The following is a 20,625-nucleotide window of genomic DNA, read 5'->3' as shown; positions in this document are numbered from 1 at the left end:
AAGTAAGAATGCCCTCTGTGCATAAAAGCATATAAAGTGGAGGCTCTCTGAGAGTATATGAAATCTCAGCCAGCCAACCAGAAACGGTATGGTGGGGTATGTTTTGCTTGTCTTGACTCAGTCTGGTTGCTATGAAATCAAAATGCTTAGATCCCATGGAGAGAGCATCTGTGGAAACAGGCCAGGTCCTCCTGAGAAGGCCGTTTATGCCCCGGGGATCCTGAGCCCCAAAGAAATGGTCTTGCCTCTGACTTGGGTGCCTCTGACTTGGGAGGTCCAGATAAGCACAGGAACTGCTGGTTGGAAATGGTTAGAGCAGAGGCCCCTGAAGGTCACTCCCAAGTTCATGGCTACCTGCAAGCTGGGTTGCCGCTGCACGATTCAGCTCCCACCTCACCCTCTGCACCTGACCCAGGAGCTGAGTCTCCAGACAACCCAATAGGAGGATCTTACTAGAATAGGATTTGAGGGTCTCTATTTTAGAGGATGAGTTAGAGATAATTCAAGAGTAAGCACAGTAAAAAATGTATATGTATATGTATATGTAAGCCTTGTTAGACATTCAGGGAGAAGGTTAACATTTCCACCTTGGCCCGCTGATTAAGAGGTCTCCTGTAAGCAGGGATTCTGCTGGGTTAGAATAGAGCGCAACTGTTGTCAGATGAGAACTCAAACTGAGGAAAGGCCAGCCCTCCATCTCTTGGCCATCCTCAGCCTTTTGCTTCTCTTCTTTCCACTTTCTTTTCCGGAACAGATTTGTTTGGGTCTGGAGAAGACTATTAAAGCAGCAGCTGACAGGTGAACTATAGGTAGTTCCTCCTATGCTTATGAATTTTCAAGGTTAATGATTTATGTTGAAACCTACTGTTTTTGTTTTTTTACCTGAATCCTACAGGTGTGATTGGAGCCTTTCTGCCTCAGTTTATCACCTTTTACTGGACATTGGACAGAGGAACAGGGTTTAATAAACTAAGGGGTTTCAACACAAACCGTTAACCTGGAGTCAAAAGCAGGAGTGAGGCACCAGTCACTCTGAGATGAACAGAAACCACCTTTTCAGGAAACTCAGGGGGAATTTAAGCATCAGGAAACATAGGAGCAGGTGGCTTCGAATTCTTTTCCATCTAAGCAATTCTGTATTTTATGGGTTTTAGACTCTGAAATGTTAAATGCATTTAAATGCCTTTAAATGCATAAGAGACAATGAGCATAATTGGGAAACCTGTCTAGATACAGGGACTCATGTACAAAGAAAAGTTACAAGATGGAATCGTCGATTTGGGGTGCACCATTGCCCTCTATTGGATTAAATAAATCAGACCTTTAGTGTGGGTGTGTGTTTCATTATCTCTGGCTGCGTTTGCTGAGAAGTCAGCGCACCTTTGAGTGGGAAATTAATTTATCTTTGTAAGTAGGTCTTATCTGCTGTCCCTTCCCCTAGGAAATCAATGACAGTTGTAACTGATGGCAGATGATTTATCTTGTTCTTATTGACTCAGCAAACATGTATTAAGTGCCTACTAAGCATTGGCTAGGTATTGTAGGGAATCTAAGAATAAATAATAGCAGTAGCTACTATTAGCATTTGTTGGATACCTACTATGTGCCACGGTCTTGATACACATGAACACACAACACACCACCCTATGAAGTAAGTGTAGTTACTGCCGTCTTGTGGATGAAGAAACAGGGCACTTGAGAAGTAAATGGCACATCCAAGATTCAAATCCAGGCCCATCAACTCCTAAGCCTACACTTTGTCCACTAATCTATAGCCTTTCTCCTCAAGGTTACAAATGATTAGGAGAGACCGGAGACGGATATAAACATTGATGCCGTGGATTGGCAAACTGTCACTAGGAAGCCAAATCAACCCATCACGTAATTTTGAGAAGGAGCTGAGATGGTTTTTACATTTTTAAATGGTTGTGGAAAAATCAGAAGAGCAATCATACTTTGTGGCATATGTAAAAGTATATTTTAATTTGAGCATTCATAGATACCATTTTATTGGAATCCACCTTCGCCCATTCCCTCGCTCTTCTCCCGGCTGCCTTCTGGGCTGCAACAGCACAGTGGAGTGGTTGTGGTAGAGACCGTATGGCCACAAAGCCAAAAATATCTACTCTCTGGCCCTTACAGAAATGGTTTGCCGACTCCCAGTCTATACTAAAAGTGAAAAGCTATATATCAATAGGAGAGGTTTTTAAAAAGGGCTTTGAGAATTAAGAAGAGGGAAAACGAATATTGATTTAACCCAGGGTGTGAGGTACCTCAAGGGTTATACAGGTGTGCTCAGTTTTAAGACTCGGTGCAGGAACATCCAGACTTTAAAATAGGTAAATTAAAGGGTAGTGATTTGCATAACAAATTTTCCTTTTCACTTTGTAAAAGGATTCACCACGGGGGTTCTTTTATGGAATGAGCTTCCATATGTATGCTAATATGGTTCATTTATGAATACCCTATTCATAATAACTTTTCAAGAACAGAGCTATTGTGTACAGTGAGGTTTAGCTACACTTTTTTCTTGGTGGGGTAAGGTTTCCTATTTCTGGAAAGTCATTGAGCTGACCCATCAGCCTCCGAGGGCAGCAAATGCTCTGTCTCCAGGAGGGGCTTTGCCTAACAAATAGAAAGCTGTGGCTTCCAAGTGTCTGCCCTAGGTGAAGTTCAATAGCTGGTACAACTTTACACTTTTAGCCAAGCTCCTCTTCCTAGCTACAGCCCAAACCTAAAACGTTAACTCCTCACTATTCTATCACTTTATTTGATGCACAAGATAAATTCATAAAAATTATATTTGTTGCTAATGTCCTGATAAATATGCTACAAGCAATACAGTTGATCCTTGAACAACACGGGTTTGAACTGTGCCAGTTTACTCATACGTGGGTGGGGTGTTTTTTTAGTAAATATCTGTAGTTTTTGACCTGAGGTGAGGAGTCCAGGGAAGTGGAGGGCCTACTATATGCACTGATCTAGGAGACTTGAGCAACCTCAGATTTTGGCATCTGTGGAGGTCCTGGAACCAATCCCCCATGGACACTGAGGGACAGCTAAACCTTCGGGAAGTCAAAAGCTATAGGCAGATTTTCAACTGGGGCAGGGGGTGGTCAGCACCCCAAACCCCATGTTGTTTAAGAGTCTTTATAAAGAGCAGTGCTTCTCCCTCTGTTCCCCCCCAAGGCATTATCTTAACTGAATTACAGTATAAACTGGGGCAAGTCATATGATCTTCAAATTAGAACTCTCCCCAGAAAAATAAGAAGTGTGGTCACTGATTCAATTGAGGACCCGGCTCCCTCTTTCGATGGATCTTGAGCCTGAATCTTCAAACAGCTTCTGGTGTTACGCAATTGCTCTTTTTAAGAGATGCATGAAACAGGAACCTTGACTATTCATAGCCATCTTAGGAGGAGCTGAAATCTTTTAAGAAGTCTCTTACCATTTTGATGGTAACCATGTGTTTCTGAACACATCCACTAATTCTGGCTTTCAGTTAAGGATTTTCTTTTCAATAAACATGTAGATTTACCTTAAATCAGTTTGGTACATGATACAGATTGGTTTTACAGCTCTTAATGAACTGAACTAGAAATTTCTAAGCACAGCAGTGCACAGAGGTCACAGTGCAACAAATATCTTAAGGTAAAATAAGGTCTTTTGATAGAACTACATCTGCATGAACAAATCAGATAAAAAAATTTGAAAAGGTTTCTATATGCCTTCTGGATTAAAAAAAAAAAAATTATTAATGGCTCCAGATACTAAGTTGCTATAGGACGAAGGGGGAAAGGCTGAGAGTTTTGTTGCAAGAGCTCTTCTTGCAAAATCTAACTAATTTCATATCACATGACTTTGTTGTTAGAGCAGTATTCGAATTTACAGAAGAGGAGATGCTTCATCAGCTACATTTCACCAAAATTGCTATATGTGTTGACATTATGTGTGACAAGGTATTCATATGTAGGTAAATGACATCAATTCGGATGGCTATCTTACAGCACTGTCTCCTGGCTTTTGTTTCCATTCTCTGTGGGACTCTATTTTAGAAGTAGAGAAGCATTCCTGGTATTTAGTCTGAATATTTTTTCAAGTTCTTTGGTGGTAAAAGAAACTTGAATGGAAATGCAAGGGCAGAGAAAATCGTGCCTGAGGAGTCCTGTGCGGTGCTGCCCTGCGGTGAGGCGGATCTGTGTCGGGGGCTGCTAATGGCTATTCCCTGCCATTAGTAAAGGGGGAGTGAGGCCCATGCGGCCGGCTGGTGAGAAGCAGAGGTCGCAGTAGGGACAGGAGCCCTGGGCTCTGAGGTAGGATTAGGGGGAGGCTGCTGGAGGTGGCTTGCCTGCCCTGGAAACTGTCACTTCTCATTCACACTCTATGGCAGATAGGCATTTCAGCCATTTCTAAAGCTAATCACTGGCAGGAAAAAGCACATTTAATCCATCTGGAGGCTCTCTGAAGGGGTGGCTCTGCCCTCTCCCTGTGAGGCCAGTAGCACTGTTTCTGTAGACAGCATGGAGAAGGCATTGCACTCTCAAATTCTAATTCTAGAAACAGCTTCTCTTCCCCCTCATATCTCTCTCTCTCTCTCTCTCTCTCTCTCTCTCTCTCTCTCTCTCTCTCTCTCATCTCTCTCTTTCCTCTTTTCTATCTCAAACGTGTTGCTACCATGTTTTATCATATATTCATATATAGAGTTTCCCAGATGCAGTGGTAGTGGGTACAGATTATAAAACAAACAGATAAATATTGAATAAACTACATTAGTTCAGTTTTATTTTTCCCTGGTGGCAATTTTAAACTTTCCCAAATTAAATTAAAACGAATGGCTATAGAGGAACGAGATATAAATTTTGACGCATTCCTATGATCAAACAGGAGACCGGCCTCCAGGGGTGGCACATGTACCATCCTCTGCTATTCGGGAGGCAGAGAATGGTAAAATCAAGGGAAGAATTTGCAAAGCCCTGTGATTTGAACAAAAACAAAGCATACCTCACTCCCCCCCCTGAACAGCTTCCTCCTCCGAACAGCAGCTGAAAGATTTCATTTCACAAATGGAAATGGGATGCAAACAAATTTTTTCAAAGCGATTTCATGAAGAGTGGGCCTATTTAATTGGGTTTTCTGAGCCAGGATTAATATCATAAGCAGGGGAGCTATGTGATGTGGCTGTGTCGTTGAAAGCCAGCCACCTGCCTCGTGGGGGAAGGAGAAAAGTGCCCCTATTCAGAGGCAGTTCTGCTTCCGCCTCAGCCCTCTCTCTGAAGTGACTGACAGCCAGCCGGGGCCGAGGCCTGATCGGAGTTACATGCAATGGAGGGCAGATCTTCCCAAGCTCAAGGTCACATCTAGAGCAGGCCTTGAATATTCTTTTCATCTCTAACTTATGTGACTTTCTAATATGTTTAGCATTTGCACTCCCCTTGTCTCCATCCTGCTCATTAAGGTAAATTTGCATGGAAATGGGATCTTGGTTTTCAGGACCATTCACCTGACACTTGATCTCCTGAAGTGACCAGTGTTCACTGTTGATACCATGAGGGTGACCCTCAGACACCACATTTTAATGTGGTGCCAACTAGAGTCAAAGCCTTAATTAGGGGAAGCTTTGGATGTTAAAGTAATGGAGTGAATCAAATCATCAAAGGCATTTAGCATTCACTAAGGAGGGCAGAATAGGCCTTCCCGTTGAGTGGGTCATCCTAGGTCACAAAAATTTTAATTTGCCTTCAGTGGTTCTCAACCTTCCTCATGCCACGACCCTTTAATACAGTTCCTCATGTTGTGGTGACCCCCAACCATAAAATTATTTTTGTTGCTACTTCATAACTGTAATGTTGCTACTGTTATGAATCGTCATGTAAATATCTGTTATGCTATATGTGTTTTCTGATGGTCACGACCCACAGGTTGAGAACCGCTGCCTTAGATGAATAGATCTTGAAGAAAGTGTACAAAAAGTATACTTTTTTCTTGTTCTTTCAAAATCATTTTGATGTGTGATAGAGCTCAGGCAGCAGTGACATTTTACTTTGGCGCCTGGAATATCTTTCTTTGGGGCTGGTAATATTCATCTCTACAAATTACCTTTGGATGACCAAGCAAATGTGGAAAATCAAAGAGATGAGCCCCTTGCTATCACCACTACACAGGTCTCCTCTGTCACTCGGAGGGGTCAGTATTTTAACTAAATTCAGAAGTAATCGGCTCTAATCCCCTGATCTCGGCCGCTGCACCCTCCCACCCGTGGCGGCCTTCCTTCCTTATTTACCCAAATCTTGTCACTTAGGCAGAAATCCCCACTGTGGGGACAATTTACTGTCCCAGTTTACTGGTCACTGAAAGCCAATTAAGTTTGAATGTTATTAACCTAAAGGGTTTCGGACTTGGGCAAATTTTGCAAAACATAAAAGCCAACCAGCAGCTTTCAAGACTGTCCTGACAGTAAGCCACCTTAGCAGAGGACCAAAGGATTTGAGGGTCACGGAGAATAAACATCAAATTTCAATGAGAAAGTTCTAGGAGATGGGAGAGATGAGAAGAAAACTTGTGCTGTGTTAGCCAGCCTACCTTTGCTGAGGATAAATTCATTCCATCAGATTATTTTGAAACAAAAATGCTGCTTAGCTTTACCTTCTATAACGTTGTGCATCTATTTATTTTATTTTTTTTCACCCTCTTACTAGTTGGATATTATGACCCCCATTTTACAGACGAGGAAACTTGCTTGCAGCTGTTCACCAACAAGTCAGGTCTCAGCTCTCTATTACATCCCCACTGCCTCCTAGAACAAAAAAAAAACAACACAAACACCTCTGTTTCATTTGTAGGCTGACCTATTTATCTCTACACAGGTCTCATCTGTTACTAGGAGGGGTCAATATTTTAACTCACTTCAGAAGTATTAAAATGAAAATTTTCCAAATGTACTTGGCTTACACAATATTAATAACATAAATTAGGAAGCTGACTAATCGAGTCTCCCAACTCTAAAACCAGAAAGCTTTCTATTCTCAAACGTGCAGAAGGACCTGAAGGTCCCCAGTGGCCAGCACTGTCTAATTCTCTTAAATGATTCAGATGTAAAAGATGCAATGGCATCTGTCTAATTAACACCACCGGGTTAAATATAGCTGCCAAGGGGCAGCCTCGGACCAGACTGTGTTTAAAAAACAGTCTTTCTGGCCCCTCAGGCCTCAAGTTAGAGATGATAGCAAGTCTCCTTCCCTATCAACTGGAAATGGAGATGCCCCAGAAATGGTGACAGGCCGGGCCAGGCAAAGGGAGATGAAAAGAGAGTCAGTCTCTGGCTTTCATTTCCTGCTCCTGGCACCTGGGGATTCACACAGTGATGCCAGGAAGCAGGCCCTAAAGGCTCCATCAAGACTCTTCTCAAAAATAAGAGTCTTCACAGTACGCCTGAGCCAGGCTCTCCAGCCTGAGACAGTGGACCACTCGCCTACCAACTGCTCAGACTGTCACACAGCACCATCTGCGCCGCTACCCTTCTCTCGGCGGAATGGCACAATGACCGCGTTCTTTCTCTTCCAGCTTCTCCTTACAACATGGAAGCCGTCGCCAAGTTTGATTTCACCGCCTCAGGCGAGGATGAGCTGAGCTTTCACACTGGAGATACTCTGAAGGTAGGTGATGTGAGGCCCAGGGGCCCCCTGGGGAGTTTAAGTTACTCTTGTCTGGTCACTGACTTAAAATAACAACACATGCCTTTGTTTCTAAAGAATTACACACAGCTCCTTTCCAAAAGAGAAGTTCACCTCAATCAAAAGGGTTCCTTCTGAGTACCTGTCTGCCAGCCACCAGCCTAGGGGATGGAGGTGCGGTTGGCATAAGGCATCATCCTTGTCCTGAGATGCTCGTGGTCTGGGGGGGCGGGGGGGGGGGACTAATCCATCCAAAGGGCTGTTGCAGATGCTCTTATCCAAGAGCTCAGGCAGCACAGTTGAGGGAGCAAGTGGTCCCACCGTGAAAGGTGGGTTTGAGGCCAGTGTGGCAACATCAGTTGTTAGGATGTAATGAAGGAGAGTTGGGCTTTTCGCTAAAGCTCGGAAATGAGCAAGCCCATGTGGAATTCTGTGCGCATTGGGAGATTCAGCAGGGCTGGGACTACAGGATGAGGGTGTGGGTGGAAACATGACTCAACAAAGGCCATGCACACCCAGCCTGCACTTGAGTTGTAGTGGCCACTCGCTAAGCTGAAGAGGCCTTGGACCTCTTCCAACTTTCATGCCTCACACTGGCAGACTCTGCATCCTAGCCCCTGTTTGGTGCAGAAGAGTAAAAGTGGCCTTCAAGAGGCCACTGGGGGGTCTGTGAGGCCAGTATCCCCCTGCCTGGCCTCAGCGCCTTGGATATCCTGATCCCTGGCTCCCAGCAGCACTGAGGCCATCATTGTCTCACCACTAAGAATTACGCTTGTTATAGAAAGAAACACCCCCAGTATTTGTCCCTCTAACTGTTCTCACCTTGCAAGATCTAGTAAGGTGGTTGGGAAAAAAATGTGCCTTCGATGTTAGAGCTTTTCAAGGTCAAAATGGCCTTTGGCTGCTGACTCAGGAAAAGGTGACCTTCAATTCTTTGGGATCTTATCAAGGTCACAGAAGGGTCTGCCGCCTGGTGAGCAATCTCTCCCTTATCTATGGGTATTGTGAACATATGACTCATCTCTCATTGCAAATAGAACCTAATGTCTTGTTTAAATTTTCCCTATTCCCCAGAAAAAACAAAACACAAAACTTCCCTCAACTCCATTTCTCAATTCAGCTTCCAATTTCCTGCCTCTCTTTTGCTGCCAATACTGGGATGGATTCTCTATACTGGTGCCTCTACTCCCTTCCTTCCCATTCATTCCACAGGAACCCTGGAATCTGACTTTCACCCCCAAAACTCCCTTAAAATCCACCAGCGATGTCCTTACGTAAAATATAATGACCCTACTACAATGCCTGTAGAGTGTGACACTTCTAACCCCCTCTCCCAGGTCTGAATGGAGTTCTGTCTGACTTGCTAGCACTGTCCTCTGCTCTGAATACTTTTCTTGGATGACATGTCTCAGGCCATCCTCTTGCTAGAGAGGAGCCAATGCAGTCCAAAGGAGCAAGGACATTGGACGCAGATAAATCTGAGTTTGAATCCCAGCTTACTAGCTGTGCGGCCTGGGCCAGTCACTTGCCCCCTGAGCCTCAGTGTCTTCAGTATCTGTTTTGCAGGGTTGTGGAACGGATTAGAGGTAATGGTCCCATCCCAAAGCAGATGCTCAGTAAGTGGCCACCATATTATTAGTATTACTCATTCCTGCTGCCTCTGCCTGTCAGACTGTGGCCACAGCCCCCTGACTGACCCCATCACCTCCTGTATCTTCCTCCTTCAATCATTCTCTATACTAGTCCCAGAGGGATCTTTCTGGAAGACAGATCAGATCATGTCACTTCCTTATTCAGAAGCATTCAGTGGTCCCCCATTACCAATTGGTTGAAATCTAAGCCGTCTGGCCCCAGCTTCATCATGCTCACGTGCATGAATACATACACACACACACACACACACGCACACACACACATACATCTCTGCCCCCAGGTCACACTGCAGTATACACACCACCCTTTCTCAGGCTCTCCCCATCCTCCAGATGCCCTTCTCCCGCACACACACATTTGACCACCTCTGCCCCAGAACCCTCACCGATCCTCCCGCTCCCTACTGCCCTGGGAAAATTAAGGACTTCCTCTTCAGCGATTCCCCAGCATTTCACAGGCACTTTATTCAAGGCATTTATGATCCTGGCTCACATGACAGTTATTTATGGGCAGGCCGAGCGTTCGTGCTCTGATATGCCTGTACATCCACCTCGGGTTGCTGTCCTTACCCCATGGGATCCTGATTGCCATTTGTGTGTTGGCCACAGGACAAAGCTCTGTGAGGGCAGGGGCTGGGTCTGCCTCAGTGTCTAGAACAGCAGAAAGGTGACCCTCCCTAATAGGTGGTAAATGAATGAATGGTTGACCCCTCCACGGCTCTGTGAGCTCACTGAGAGCAGAGCCACGCCATCTTTGCATCTTCCCAGCATCTAGTACAAATCACAGCCCCAAACAGGTGCTCTGTACACATTTCTTGAATTGCTAGATTGCATTTCTGCATGCTCGTGTGGAACTCCGTCAGAAGGCCAAACTCCTCTTTCTTTTCAAACTCTGTCCATTGCAGCTGTGCAGTGAAGAGAAAAGCCGAGAGGGGCTTTCTGGCTGAGCTTCACAGAATGTCTGCCTCATGGGGGTTAGTGGCCCTGCCTGTGGGTCCCTCTGCATATGTGGCAACACCTGTCCCTTCCCCCACAGAGCTGAGTAACAACCTGGGAGCCACACCATTGTTTTCAAAGCCATCTCTGGACTGACTCTGCAACTCACTCCCGGGATGCTCTTTTGTGTTTGGCCTTTAGAGCTAAATAAAAGGCTAAACAGACTTTTTCATTAGAAGGTACAAAAAATGTCTGCCCAGCTTGCCACCAACCCACCCCCTCCAGCCTGTGAGTCCCCAGGCAGGGCGAAGGCCCCAGCTTATTCACCTCTGCATTCCCAGTATCTACGTGCAAACAGCAGGTGCTCACTAGATGCTGGTCACAGAATGGTGAACAGGGAACTCCTGCCGGGTGGCTTGAGCCCACTTCTCCTGTGAGAGAAGCATTTGAAAAGCTGGGCACCGCTCTCTCTCTGACACTTGGCTTGCCGTTGCATCGGTGAGTGTGGTCGGGGAGCCGAACTAGTTCGAATAAAGACTCTTTGCTTTTGCATGGGGGGGGGGGGGGGGGAAGAAAAGCCGGGCGCCTGGTGTTTTGTGTTTGTGTCACAAACCTCGGACCTGCAGCTACCCAGTACCAGTTGAATTTGTCAGTCTGACTGTCTGCTTCTGTAGTACATCTAATTCCACCTCAATTCTTCCTACTAAAACCACGGCCTAAAAGCACTAAGTTAATCCTATGTCATTAACTTCTTCAATATTTCAAATTTCTGCTATGCCTCTAAGAGCAGTAATTCCATACAATTTTAAAATTCTCCCAACTGTACATTTCGTCCTCTTCCCACATCTAACTTAGTGTCAGGCAGGGAGCCAGCAGCGTGCTCTGTAGGCAGCGTTATGAGAATTAAGACACAGTAAAGTGGAGTGTCAACCCTCCCGTGTTCAGGCCGAACTCCTTGCTCAGGTTTCTGTGATGGGGACAAGAGATAGGGGGGAGCCAAGTAGATGGAGAGATGAGCACAGGAAGTCTGGGGCCCCTCAACGGCAGGAGGAAACCACCTCCCCCCAAATACTCTTCTTTGCAGAAAATGGATTTTTTAAAACCTTGTATTCTAGACACCAAAAATAGGCTGGAAATTCACCTCCCCGGGAACACAGTCTCAGGCAGACCGAACGCCAGGTGGTGGGGAGAAGCGGCGGGCATCGAGCGATAATCTTTCATTCGCTGGAGTAGGTGGATGGGTGTGAGCCACGATTACTAAAATGACAGCTAGTTTCAGGTCAGAGAACTAAGCACAAAATGTGGTTCTTACCGTGAAGAGCCAATTTCCAAATGGCCGCTTTCACCTCATCCCTGCCCACTCTCCTGTTTGACATTTGCCACGCAGGCCAAACTCCAAATTCCCATAAGACCATTCCGAAACCATAGACCCGGGGACACGGCCCGCGTGAAACGTCCTCATGCCTTTATGTGAACACCAGCACTGGTGCCTGTTCCTAGTTCTTCTTCTGACCTAGATTTTCTGCTCCCCACACTCCTCAGAATACACACCCCACATGTCTCTAGTGATACTAACAGCCACATGTGATGTCAGAAACTGTAAAGTTTTCTTTTCTCAGCAATTCTAGAACTCAGTTATGGGACACACTTTTATTTCTTCAGAACAAATGATTAAACTCAAAACATACATACAGAACACTTTAAAGAACTTACAAAACCCTTCTGTGTCCTTCAGAGCTGGAGTCCTCCCTCATGAGAAGATCACATGTCACAGAATTACATTTTGAACAACAGCACACCCCTTCTGAAGGAAGGCCAGGCACGGGCTCAACTGATCTTCACATCGAGGCGTTAGCCCGGGCTTCTGTCCCCATATTTCGGATCGTCAGTTGACTTAGCAAAGGTCACACAGTGAGTGACAGGGCCAAGCTAGAAACCAGGTCTTCTCATTCCAAACTCGACGTGCTGTCCCCTTCCCTCCACCTCAGGGAGAGATAGTAGAAAGAGGCCATCGTTGCTTCTCAATTACTTAGCTCCCTTTCATTCTCTTTTCGTCTCTGGGAGAGAGAAATCCAGGGGACCTGTGGCTTCAACTCCACCACTTTCTGGTGACTCGAACATCCCAACCTCGCTGCTGGGTCCAGACACATGTCTCCCTCTGCTCACTGAGCCTTTCTCCTCAGATGGTCCCAGAGGCAACCTGGCCTCACCCACACGCAAGCTGAGGCCCATGAGCTTCCCCTCAGACCTGCTCCTCCTCCTGTATTTTCTATTTTAGTAAAGGCATCACCACCCACTCGGTCTCCCCAGCCAGAAATCCGGAGCCTTCCCAGAATCCCCATTCTCCCTTCGCTCCACAAACAGTCATGAAATCCTGCCCATTTTGCTTCCTGATTCCTCTAAAATATGTCCTCACCTCGTAGGCCAGATACCCTCCGTCTCTCGCCTGGATGTCTGCAGTAGTCTTCCTGCAGTTCCTTCCCCAACTTCACCTCTCCTCTCCGTCTCCACACTCTGAGGCAGCACTCTTTCTTACTAGAAACTCTAATTCTCACTGTGTTATGTCCCTGCTTTAATGGCTCATCCTTTAATGGTTCCCATAAATGTCAAGATAAATATTCAAATTGTCAACATGGACCATGAGGCCGGGTGTCTGGTTTCCCCTCTCTCTATCTCTGGACAATGACCTAAACTCGCACCAGACTAGGGCATTTCGCTCCCAGAATGCACTGCACCTTCTCATATCCCAGAAGTGGTTCTTTCAACATCAGACTTCTCCTGCGTAACTCCTGTCATTGCCTGGACAGCCCAGATGTCCCCTCCTCCAGCTAGTCTTTCCTATCCGTCCTCTGCTTTCCCCTCCATCATAGCACTCCTCTCAGTTAACACACTCTCAGCTACAAGAAACAGAAACTAAAAGTTGTTAAACAAAGATTTATTAATTTTCACCCAAAGTCCAGAAGTAGGCGGGCTCCTGGGTGGCTGATTCCGTGGCTCAGTGGCATCATCAAGGTTCTTTCCACCTTCTTGCTCTGCCATCGTCATTTTGAATTATTGTTCGAGTCTATGCCACATACTGCAGAAACGTTCTCAGAGGGGAGCTGTGGGCAAATATTTCTCTTTTAATGGTGAAACGTTTCCTGAAATAACCAAAAGGCACATAGAGCCAAATCAGGCCAATCACGTGTAATCATGGTAGGTGATAACATTTGTGATCACTGTCAAGGGAGGACCATGCCATAGCGAGGCAAGACTTCTGGTTTGGCCTGTGACCTGGCTCTAAAAGCAAGTTTAATTCCCACCAGCAATGTGTGAGTGGTCCAGTTCTCTGCATCCTTGGCAGTATTTGGTATTATCTTTACTTTTTCTGTTAGCCATTCTGATAGGTGTGTAGTGATAGCTCATTGTCATCTTAATTTGTGTTTCTCTAATGGCCAATAATATTGAACACCTTTTCAAGTGCTTAATTGCCATCTGTATATTCTCTTTAATGAAATGGCTGTCTATGTCTGTTGTTCTTTTTTTATTTGGATTGTTTGGGCTTTATTACCGTTGCATTTTGAGAGTTCTTTATATAGTCTTGATGCTAAGATATCAAGAATACATGTGGTTTGCAAATAAAAAAAAGAAAATAAATAAAATAAAAACAAGTTTTAAAAAGGCATTCTAGATATCTTGAGTTATGCCCAAATTGTTTGTGAACCACATGGAGTGTGCACACAAAGAGTTACTGTTTTCAAAGCTGGCCCCACTTGGATACTTACATTTTAATCTGCTTGTTTCAAAAAAAAAATTAGAACAAATTAAATTTTTAAAAGGATCCTAGTTACCTGACAGAGAAGAAAAATTATGGAGCAGTCACTCTTGCCTTCTTACCATCAGCCCAGACAATGAGCTTAGGTGCTAAGGTCTGGGGCACATGAATTTCCAAACTAGAAAGAGAAAGGGGTTCTGGGACGCCCCTGAGTGCTGAGTCTGGGAGGCCACGCCATGGTGGGGTCAGCTGTGTAGGTGGCACTCATGGACAGAAATAGCTTGGGGTCAAGAAAAGCTAAACCCCAAAGATAACCTTGCTGCTCCCCCACTCGGGCAGCTGTGTGGTTTCTTTGATTTATTTTCTCTAAACCCACACCCCACAGCCCCTTTCTTTTGCTTCTTGGTGTCCTCCCTACAGTGTCTTTGTCCTTCATTCTCTTCCATGTAGATCTTAAGTAACCAAGAGGAGTGGTTCAAGGCAGAGCTTGGGAGCCAAGAAGGATACGTGCCCAAGAATTTTATAGACATCCAGTTTCCTGAGTAAGTATTTCCAGCCTGCTGAGATGGGCCTACCCACACACACTCCCCTTACTGCTCAGCAGTCACTAAAATTATCCGTGCACACCAAGAGACTGTCAAAAATGGTTGCCTTGAGAGGGAACCACGCAGCTGAAGGCCAGGGGTGGGAGGGAGATTTGCATTTCACTGCATTCTCTTTTGAATTTTATACCACCTGTTTAAAGTTCATAAACTAAAATCATCTATAATTGTAATCACAGGGTTTCCAAGAATTCCACTGGGGGCACTGTTGGCCATTGAACTTCAAGAGCAGCTACTTCAAAGCACTCCATTATCTCCCAACCAACCAGCCCTCCCTCCCAGTCAGGGATCCCAAACAGCTCTGGCCCTAGGCAGGCCTGCGGCCGCTCCCTGCCTTCCTGAAACCACCCTCACACCAAAAAGAGAAGTCAGTGGGAGAGAAGGGGAAGTTCCCTTCATAAAGAGGAAATGAAAATTTGAGATTGAATCTCATTTGTCTCGAGAACTGACCACAAGGGTTAGATAGAAAGCTAATCTTGTCTGAGCGGCAGGGACTAGCCAAAGAGCAAAGGTTTGCTAGAAAACCAAAGTGGGGAGGTGCAGCAGCACTCCTGTGAACCAGTGCTGACCACTGGCCTCCACCAGGCCCCCCGTGCTGCCCTTCATCTTCTGGATGACCAACCACATCATGCCCTCCCTGCTCCTCAGCCCTCCAGTGCCTCCGCCACCGCAGTCTCAGCCCAGGGCCTTGCTTCCTGGGTCACTGGGACAGTGGAAGCCACCAGAAAAGCCCCTCCACTCCACCCGCTCCTGACTCACTGCATCCACCCACCTCCTGCCACTGCGCCTAGACACTGCTCGGAAAGAACCGTCTGTGCTTCCAGCAAAAATTCTCCTCTCTCTCTCCCACATCAACTATCTTTCCCTCTCTGTTCAGTCATCCCATCAGCAAACAACGCTGCGATTTCTCCCATCCCCAGCCCCAAACCAAAGCAAAACAAAAAACTCTGGATCCCAAATCCCCTTCCAGCTACCACTCCACTTCTTCAAAGGAATTGTTTATATTAATTATCTCTAACTCCCTCACTCCCGCTCTCTTTAGAATCCTTCCACTCCTGCGAACCCTTTTTATCAAGGTCACAGTGAACTACATACAGTCCCGGTGGTCAATTCTTGGCCATTATCTCAGCACAATTAGATTTTTTTCTCCCTCTTCATTTGGCTCTGGGACATCCTTCCTCCTGACTGCTCCTCCTCTGTCCCCTTTGCTGCTTTCTCCTCATCTTCCCCAGCTCCTGTAGTTTAGAATACGCCCTCCCAGTGAGGCCCTCGTGGCAGGGTATTATAAACTAGTGGCCCGGTGCACAAAATTCATGCATGGGTCCCTCAGCCCGGCCTGCCCCCTCTCACAGTCCAGGAGCCCTGAGAGGATGACCTACTGACGGCTTATGCGCACTCCTAAGCCACGGGAGGCAACCCGGATGATCAGGGGAAGGCACCTGAGGATATTTTTCCATTGATTTTTAGAGTGCATGGAAGAGAGAGGAAAGACAGAGAGAAACATCAATGTGAGAGGGACACTTAGATTGGTTGCCTCCTGCATGAGTCCTGACCTGGGCCCCGGCCAGGGAGGAGCCTGCAACCTAGATACATGCCCTTGACCACAATTGAACCTGGACCCTGCAGTCTGCAGGCTGAGGCTCTATCCACTAAGCCAAACTGGCTAGGGAAGAATATGACATTTCTTATCCCCTCCAGCAGTGGACCTTCATTTTTTCCTCTAGGAGTGAGGTGGAAAAACCCTAGATCGCATTCTTGGATTCTTATTACCCAAGGTACCAAGAACACTGCGAGTGGCGTATCATGAGCTTAGCCAATGAGTGGTCAGAAAAGGTGTTTCCTGTGCAGCTCACTTGTGTAGAGGTCGGACTTCCGGTGCACCGCGGCTGCCACGCCCTCTCTCTCTCTGGGCCTTGCAGAGTCAAGTCCCCGCCCACCCGCGTGCACCTCGCCCGCACGCACGCAGTCCTGCCCACCTGTGCGCCCGCTGTACATGCAGCCTCCTGGTGATGGATTGTGATGGTGTGAGGGCATCACAGCATGAGGGCGTGACGACCACATAGGCTTTTATTAGTATAGATACTGTACCCTACTCCCCACCCCTCCTCTTTATTTTCACTGTCTCCTGCTCTTCTCCTCCCCTGACACATGGCCTATTGTACCTATGCTGTTGTTTACTGTACACCCTGCCCCTAGGACGTAAGGTCCCTGAGGGCAGGGGTTTTGGTCTCTTCTGCTCACCACTTATCCGCAGTGCCCAGAAGAGGGCCCAGCACTTTTTTGAATTATTGCTTTGAGAGAGAGAGAGAGAGAGAGAGAGAAATTGATTTGTTGTTCCACATATTTATGCATTCATTGGTTGATTCCTGGATGTGCCCTGACCGGGGATCCAACCCGGCTACCTTGGCATATCAGCACGACGCTCTAACCCACTGAGCTACCCAGCCAGGGCTGGCCCAGCCCTTATCAATAAAAGCTATTGAATGAATGAATAGCTTTGGAATGATATGTAACATTGAAACCCTGGCCACTCATTTAATATGTAGTGTGTGGACAGCTTTGCAAGTCTTGAAAAGTGTCACTCAACAAATTCCAGTCGGAGGACGAGTGTGTATTTTCTGAACAATCCCCTCATTACCTGCTGCCTCGTCTGATACATTTCCTTTGAGGCGTGGCTGCTGTGGAGGTGTCCCATTCTTGTTCCCATCCCCATTCGGTTTCCTATACAAACCCCTGCAGGGCTTGTGGCAGATACTCTGGGCAGGATCTCTAGGCAAGTGACCAGCAGACCCTCTGCTTCCAGCCCCTCAGAGCCGCCCCCACCGCCCCCTGCAGTCCTGGAGTAAGGACATTCTCCTACCACCCCTGTCTGTTCGGATTCCTAAATTCTAGAGAGCACAGGGCTTGCTCACTTTTAAAGGCGTCCCACGCCGTGCCTGCTGGACATTCACCTTAAGGCAGTGGTTCTCAACCTTCTGGCCCTTTAAATACAGTTCCTCATGTTGTGACCCAACCATAAAATTATTTTCGTTGCTACTTCATAACTGTCATGTTGCTACTGTTATGAATCGTCATGTAAATATCTGATACGCAGGATGGTCTTAGGTGACCCCTGTGAAAGGGTCATTCGACTGCCAAAGGGGTCGCGACCCACAGGTTGAGAACCGCTGCCTTAAAGGGACTCACACACTGGCCTTCCAGTGGCAGCAATTAGGGCACCCACCTGGGAGCAACGGGACCCAGTCCCACCTTTGGCCGCCCAGTGATGGCAAATACTTGTTTCGCTTTCCTGTGGGTGAGAGGTGTCTGGCCGCCTCCTGAGGCTGTGGCCATGTTTGCCTGGCCCGTGGAGGTGCTTGGCCCTTTCCGTTCTGGGTGCTTTCCGCGTAGAGTCCTTGCTGTAGACATTTTGCTACAGACATTTCCCCCATTTAACTAATTGCCTGAAGGCAATTTTGCCGTTAAAAAAAAGATAAATAACTGGTTGACAATTGTTTTTTTCTTCTGGTCTCATTTCTTTATTGACAAATCAATCAACTGCCATAAAAAAGAAAATAATTGCTTGGCAGTTTGATTTTGATTTTTTTGCTTGTTTGTTTGGTTTCATTTCTCCATTGATGAACCAATCAATTGCCTTCCACACACAGTGCATTTAAGCTAGTTGTCATTTTGTTACATTTCTCCATTGACAAGTTCTCCTAGTTCCTCCCATTTCTATACTGTCTGTGAGTTTTAGCCAGCCCTCTTCACGGTCTATACCAGCCGTGGGCAAACTACGGCCCGCGGGCTGGACCCGGCCCGTTTGAAATGAATAAAACTAAAAAAAAAAAAAAAAGACCGTACCCTTTTATGTAATGATGTTTACTTTGAATTTATATTAGTTCACACAAACACTCTATCCATGCTTTTGTTCCGGCCCTCCGGTCCAGTTTAAGAACCCATTGTGGCTCTCGAGTCAAAAAGTTTGCCGGCCCCTGGATACAGTGAGAGGAGACGTGGTTGGGGTCTTAGCATAGCATTTCTTCCAGAGGAGGAAGATTGGCCCCAAAGGTGGGCTTCTTGTGTTCAAACACACTAATTGGAGGAGAGAAGCGAGGCCCTGTGCGGGCACAGAGTTGAACCCACATTTCCCACAGAACGAAGACAAGTGCTCAGCTACATCCCCAAAATAAAATCCGTTATCTGCGCAGCACTGCCATGAAGCCACACACACTTCAACTATATTCAAATGAAGCCTTTTTAACTTTATTTTCATTTATTTGTCGTGATTTTAACTTTTTTTACTGCAAAATTGCCTTGTGGCCATTAGCAAAAGGGCTTGTGGCAAAGATGTTTCCGGCAAATAGCTTACAGCGAAAATACTAGGAATGCGGCCTTTTCCATAGATGACAGGCGGCCTGACACTTCCGAGGCCGCCACCCTCGCTGCCCCCTGAAAGGGCAGTTTCTCCTCGGTTTCTCCTTTTCCACAGTAAAGGTTATTTCCAGCCTGGATTATTGAGGAGGCCCAGGAGCCCGCTCTGTAGACGTGGTTCTCAGGCTGCTGCCGGCCTCGCTCACTCTGTAGACGTGGTTCTCAGGCTGCTGCCAGCCTCGCTCACTTCCAGGGGCATGTGCAGGGCTTCCCCGGTGCCTTGCAGCCTTGGCCGAGCACTGAGCGAGAGCTGGGCCAGGGCTGCGACTCTTCTTCCAGGCCCCGAGGTCTCAGCCTGGGAGCCCAGGCCCAGGCCCTCCCCAGCTCTGCGGGTGGCCGCCTCCAGTGCTTGCAGGGGTCCCTGTCCGCCTGGCACAGGGATGTCCCTGCAGTTCTTCCCTCGCAACTTCCCTCCGCAGCTGCCAGCGGAGGCTGCCCCCAGCGAGCCACTCCCCACAAGGCCCCACTTCGGTGCAGCCGCACCTTTCCATGATGCAGGTTTTCCAAGCTGGAGGGGCTTCTCCTGGAGGGAACAGAGTGGGCGTCGCGGGCACACTCACTCCTGTGCCTGAACATGCCTGCACGTTTGTTGGGCTTCCAGAGCGCCTGGCCCCTCTTTCTCCTTCCTCCGCTGCTGTCCCCAGCCTCCCTCCTTCTACTTCCCCCTCCTATCACTCTGGCATCTCATCAAAATCCTGTGGTTTTCTCACCCGGCAGATGGTTTCACGAAGGCCTCTCGCGACACCAGGCAGAGAACTTACTCATGGCCAAGGAGGTTGGTTTCTTCATCATCCGGGCCAGCCAGAGCTCCCCAGGGGACTTCTCCATATCCGTCAGGTACTGCCATCCCCGACACCGCCCTGACCCGGACCTCTAAGCCATGAAGTGACCTCTTGCATGTGACCTATTGCTCAGGAGCATGGTGGCCAAGGGGCCCAGGCATCTTATCAACTGTGATGCTGTCCCCTTGCTTCCCATGGCACATGCATGTAACTCCTAGGCACATTGGTCTGTGCAAAAGCATGCGCACATTTCTCTGCCTCCCCCTCTAGCGCAGGTGCTGCCGAAGGATGGGATTTTTATCCACCTCATCTCTGTGCCTTTACCGGTGCCTTGTGCCCAGTGGTGCATTGCCGGGAGCCGGTCCATCCTTGCTGTTTCAAGGGACCTGGCATATATGGCATACGGTTCTTAATATGTTTGCTCACCTTCTTGGCACTGTGTTTTAACCAAAGTCACCTCTCCGAGAAAGGTTGAATCCCCAGGTAGGGATTTTCCCCTGAAGTTAGGGAGGGAATAAAACCCCTCAACTAAGTGCCAGGCGGGTAATTAATCCCTTTAACTAGGAACAATCATGCTTAAACTACATAATCTTTTCTCCCTGGAATGGAGATAAGAAACGCCCTAACCTTTGTAATAGAGATTGATAGGATTGAATCAACTGGTATAAATACAGTTGTAACAAGACAGAAACACTCAGAACTCAGAACAGAATCAAGAAGACAGAACCTACACGGAGCCTAGAGACAGAAGAACTTCGCTGGAGAGAGCATGCCGGAGGATCCTGGAGAGGGACTGGCCTCGGAGCCTAGAGACAG

At 47.1% G+C, this 20,625-nt stretch overlaps 2 protein-coding genes across 4 annotated transcripts in view; one reads left to right on the top strand and one right to left on the bottom strand.

The window, feature by feature from the left end:
- RPS19BP1 (ribosomal protein S19 binding protein 1) overlaps positions 1 to 20,625 on the bottom strand; it is a 519,247-nt gene that overhangs the window by 293,599 nt on the left and 205,023 nt on the right. The gene's annotated exons all lie outside the window — the stretch shown is intronic.
- The window catches only part of GRAP2 (GRB2 related adaptor protein 2), a 69,331-nt gene that overhangs the window by 36,796 nt on the left and 11,910 nt on the right, over positions 1 to 20,625 (top strand). For 2 of the 3 annotated variants that reach the window (XM_059681474.1, XM_059681475.1), the window contains 3 exons: positions 7,561 to 7,652; positions 14,463 to 14,554; positions 19,745 to 19,864. In XM_059681474.1, coding sequence (XP_059537457.1) covers positions 7,575 to 7,652; positions 14,463 to 14,554; positions 19,745 to 19,864 — 290 coding nt within the window. In that variant the 5' untranslated portion in view covers positions 7,561 to 7,574. Of the gene's footprint in view, positions 1 to 7,560; positions 7,653 to 14,462; positions 14,555 to 19,744; positions 19,865 to 20,625 lie in introns of those variants that run through there. The other variant, XM_059681476.1, reaches the window with a different exon arrangement.

The sequence above is a fragment of the Myotis daubentonii genome, chromosome 2 (genome assembly GCF_963259705.1).
Source record: "Myotis daubentonii chromosome 2, mMyoDau2.1, whole genome shotgun sequence".
Taxonomy (NCBI): domain Eukaryota; kingdom Metazoa; phylum Chordata; class Mammalia; order Chiroptera; family Vespertilionidae; genus Myotis; species Myotis daubentonii.
Note: the sequence above shows the minus strand (reverse complement) of the source record. Positions and strands in the feature narration are given on the sequence as shown.